General features: G+C 36.1%; 1 protein-coding gene across 1 annotated transcript in view; it reads left to right on the top strand.

Annotated features, from left to right (window-relative positions):
* Positions 1-538: 538 nt before the first annotated feature.
* Positions 539-5,114, top strand: part of LOC111086306 (meiosis-specific with OB domain-containing protein-like) — an 80,259-nt gene continuing 75,683 nt past the window's right edge. Inside the window, exon 1 of the mRNA XM_022388670.1 lies at positions 539-833. Within this exon, the coding sequence (XP_022244378.1) occupies positions 539-833 (295 nt within the window). The remainder of the gene's footprint in view (positions 834-5,114) is intronic.

The following is a 5,114-nucleotide window of genomic DNA, read 5'->3' as shown; positions in this document are numbered from 1 at the left end:
ATCCTTAGCCAAACACACCCATATGTTTACTTACTGTATATACATACTATAAAAAGTAAGTTTTTTGTGACAGAGACAATACCTCACTTCCACACACAAAATAGTATGATCCCTGGCACATCTGCCTATGAGATTTACATGCACTAACTAGTCTTGATCTAACTCCTATCTAAAAATCACACATTTAACTTGAACTGCATTACTGCATGATGACATCATCATTAGATGATAGTCCTCCACCAGTAGGAGGATAACACAACCTCCTTGTGCAGTAATTTCCCCTAAGCACTTGCTCTTGAAATAACTTCATTCTTTTCTTCAGCATTGTCTCGAATGGATGAGTTTTAAAACTTATTAGTTAATTACATGAGATTTGCGATAGTTTATGAAACTTGACTTTCATTCAAGTTGAAATTTTTCTTTCTTCGTAAAGAAAGAGAAAATTATTTTTTCTTTTCCAGCTTACCAATTATGTATTCTCAAGTGATGGTTACTTCTGCTTTTTCCTGTGATGGTGATGATGTTATTAACATGGGATATGTCTATTGTAGCTATTGGAGACTTGTTTGTAGAGGAAGTGATAGCTATTGTGGATTCTGTCATGAACACAGGGGTTTCTCCTTGCACCCATTCTGCTGACATTCTTTTTCCTCAAGAACATGACCATGATGATGATGATTTGGACTTGCTATTTCCCCACCAGGTTTTGCTTTATTTGAGGAAGAAAATCCTCACCCTTATAATTTGGTTATTCATTCTGCATTATGAATTCTATGTTACCACTTCGGATGTTATATGTTCTATTAGCAAATTTTCACAGGCTTCAGGTCGTGGTACTCTATGGGAAGATTTTCAGCTTTACTTTGTTGCGAGATTGATCGTCCAATGAACTGATTTTCATTGGGCCTTGCCTAGAGTTTGGGGGCCCACACATTTTCTTCAGTACATCATGTCTCATACATATGTTCTTGTTACTACACACTTTCTTAATTTTATACAATCATGTCTGTTTCATTTTCATTATTATTTCTCTTTTATCCTTTTACCTATTTGGCTTGTGTGGAATTGTTGAGACGGGGTCCACACAAACTTCTCCCAATATTGTATGTACTTATTGTTAGGTTAAGTTTTAACTTTAGTGCTTAGTGATTTCCTTTGTTCTGTATTGTTCAATTATGTTTCACAAGTGTTTGTTATTTTCGGTTTACCTGTAATTCTACTTCCAAGTTAATTAATCAATAATTAGGTTAAATATCTTATTTGATTAGGCTTAATAAGTGTCTGTTATTTCAGTTTACCCATGGTTCTATTTATGGGTTAATCAATAATTTGATTAAATATGTTTTCTTCAACACATACATATGTTTATTTCACTACACAATTTCTTAACATTTCCACTATATCGACTACTTCATTTTCGTATTTCTTTATAGTTTATATTTCTTATCATTGATTTCATTTACTTTGTACTTCTTACCATTAATTTAATTTAATTTATAATTTATACTTATTACTGTTAATTTTGTTTGTGAAGGCCTCGGTGGGCTGGGGTTTACCCTACTTGCTTCCAATATTGCTAGCCTTCCTACTATAATGGCTGAACCCATTTTCAGACGATCTAGATTTTGTCAGTTTTCCTCCATCTTCTCATGGATTGCCTTCCAGGCCTCTACTGCAGAATTTGCTAGGTCTCTATCAGTTTTTTTTTTTTAGACACATTTTACAGTATATTCCCCTTCTTGGGACATTGTTTCATTATGATCGTTTTGTCTATCTTTTGAGAGTGGGTACTTGCAAGCCTCACCCTATACAGGTTTTAATTATTTTTGCCTTACCTTACCATCAGGCAGATTTTCTTCCTGATTTTATGTCATTCACCTCTCTGTTAATCCTATCCATTTTATCCCCTATCTGGTTTGTTTTTTAGCTTTGTTTTACCCTATCCACACTCCTACAGTTAATGTTCACCTTCCCTCTCCTTTCTTTGGTTTTCCACTTATATTTAGGGATTTTCATAGGATACCTCCTCCTTCTTCCCTCCATATTGGGGTATTTATCATCTTCAGTTTGCTTCCTCCACACATGGCTTATTTGCTTTTAGGACACTGCCATTTACCGTCAGTTGCTATTAGGGTCTTATGTTTAGTTCTTTTTTGGTCCATTTCTTGGGCTACTCCTGTCCATTCAGTGTCACTTGGGGTATCTGCGATGCTATATTAATTTTTTTTAAATTTGCTCTTTTATTTCATTCTGAGAAATTTTCCATCTTTATTCATTTTATATGATTGGTACCTGTCTGTCCTTTACCTATCTTACCTATGGGTTTTCTTCATTTGCCTTGTTTATTTGATGCTGATTGGGGTTCTGGATCGACCAGTCCCACCTCTATCACTTCTTGGGTCTTCCCTGTTTTAATATGTTGTCTTTGATCACATTTGAGTAAGCTGTTTCTGCAGGACTGAGAATACCCACTGTACATGCTCTTATCTTCAGTTTTTTCACCATGTGATTAGATAGCAGTTTCATGCTTTGAACTTGGGACTTGTTTTGGTTCCATATGTCTTTTGTGGGGTAGTCTGTATTTTACCCAACTTCCACATTTGAGGGATTTTACAAACACCATTCATTGGATGTCTTACTTTGGTTAACTCCTTTCAAACACGGGTAGTCTTAACATAATCTTCTACTTCTTCCACAGTTGGCTTGGGTAGTTGGATAAGTTTTTCCTGTTACATACCTCACATTTTAGTCTCTTTGGGGTGTGTATTTTTTACACCCCCTCCATCGGGACCATCCATTCTCCTCCTCGAATGCATTTGAAGGTGTTTTTTGTTATCCAAGCCTGTACTTTTTGTTTTTCCTTTTAATTTTCATCCTTCCCTTTTTGTCTATATGTATTGATAGTTGAACATATGCCCCAAGATGTCGGGTTTACCTCTTCCTTCCCCTCTTCTGGATTGTTTTTCTTCTCTGATGCTCATCTTCAAAGGTAGGGGGTGTAGTTCTATCAGTAGGAAGCTTCAGGATAATGGTCCATATCAAAAGGTCTTATCTCCTTCACACTCGGATACTTCCGCCTGTCCAAAGTGCTTTAGTTTTTACTCTTCTTCTTGTCCGGTTTGAATAATCCTATTTCATTTTTACTTTTTAATGGTGGTGGCTTATATCACTCACCAAGGAGACACTCCTTCTTCTTATTCTCTTTAAGGTACTCTATAGATTTCCTTTTTTTAACCCACACTCTTGACATATGTCTCCTGGCTGGTCATGTTCCAGGTGCTTTGTTCTCATTGCTAATTGATGTTACACTCCTGACACACTTTCTCCTAATGAGTGACCTCTCAATGCTCCTAATGTTTGGTGACTCTGCCTTCTGTGGGGTACACTTCCATGTGAAGTTTTTGAATCTTTTATCAATTTCTAGTTAGTTACCTCTCTTGTTTTTGGTTTCTGGTTCATCATCCACTGGCTTTCGTTAAGTTCAGACAACTTTATATTAGTTTTTTCTCATTCCATCAGTCTTCTTCCCAAACATTTTGTGCATCCTTATCACTCCAGTTCAGATCTTTCTGATTGATCTTTCCTGGCTGTCACTGCTTTGGTTTACTTGGCTGTTCTGATTGATTTGATTAACCTACATTTTAGTGGCTCATGTGGTATATTTTTTCGACTCTTTCATTTCATACCACCTTCCAGATTTCTTCTCAGAGGGATTAAGATGACTACACTATACACACACTGACCTAAAGATGAAAGGCAGAAGACTTTCGAAATGTCATCCTCTACACTTGTGTTTCTACAACAGGCAGTTGCCATCCATTCAACTAAGTTTCATTATGATCCTCTTTTTTACCCACATGTGGATGTCGGTACCTGATGGCCAAGTTTTGGATTGTAGTTGACTTACTGATGTCATGATCCTCATCCTACCCCCATGTGGATGTCGGTTCTCAGTGGCATGGGTTTTGGATGTAGTTGACTTGCCATGTATGGTCTGTTATGCCCTAGCCACTCTACACCTAGGGGTACATCCTTTTAATATGGGATTGAGTTTCATAAATATTGTATGGTTCAGATCTCTATCCTGCCATAGTTCTCTCCCACTTGGATGTGCTCCTCCATTTTTCTGCCTATGATGGGAAAAGAGTATACCTGGTTCAGAAGTGGTGTGGTCTCCCACATCAGATCTTTGATTCTGAATACCTCCTCTTGGGGAGTGTCCTTTGGATGCTTCTTTCTTTTCCTTGCACCAGTCCCTCCACCTATTAAATGTGGAATTCTAGCTATTTATTTGAGTAGAGGTAATGTACCATATCAGAAGCTATAATTTTCCTATACTGAAAATGTATTTCCAGTAGATACTTACCACCTCTCACACTTACCATCCTTCCTCCCCACTGAAAACTGGTGCTTCCATTTTCTGCCAAAACTCGAAGTGATACATTGGTAGAATTGAATAGAGGGAGCAACATGCATCAAAAGAGTATGGCACACTCTTATTAGTGGAGGGTTTTCACATAATGATTAGCATGAGAGACACATTGTAATCAGTCAATTCCAAATGAATGGGAGCATCAAGGCTTGTGCTATGTGCAAAAAATGTTTTGTGTATAGAGGGCAGCACTAAACAAGTATAGATATTTATGTGGAAATACATTTTCAGTATAGAAAAATTATAACTAGATATATTTAATATTTTTTTTATGGTTATAAGGTCAGTCAAATTGACCAACCTTGTATTGAGTTAGGGTAGAGAAATAACAAATAAAATACATATTTGAAAAAAAAGTTTGAAATTTATTTAAGAAGTTTTATAGATTATACAAATGAAATTTGAGATTTTTCAGATAATGAAAAGTATTTTTAATCTTAACATAACAATCACTTTGCACTCAGAGCAGTGAACACTTTGACTCCTTACATTCATGGAGAAATTATTAGTAAAAATACTCAATTAAAGATTCAGGTTTTTTGTGTAACAAAGACTTGTAATATACACCTGGAAAAAAGTTAAGCACCCCCGTGTTTTTTTCAAGTGATTCAGATTCGACGTTCTTGTGACTGATTATAAATTACCATTCAATCTAAACGTGTTTATCAAATGAAATTATGCA

This window comes from Limulus polyphemus, unplaced genomic scaffold, assembly GCF_000517525.1.
Source record: "Limulus polyphemus unplaced genomic scaffold, Limulus_polyphemus-2.1.2 Scaffold1007, whole genome shotgun sequence".
Lineage (NCBI taxonomy): Eukaryota > Metazoa > Arthropoda > Merostomata > Xiphosura > Limulidae > Limulus > Limulus polyphemus.
This window is presented reverse-complemented; position numbering and strand designations above follow the sequence as displayed.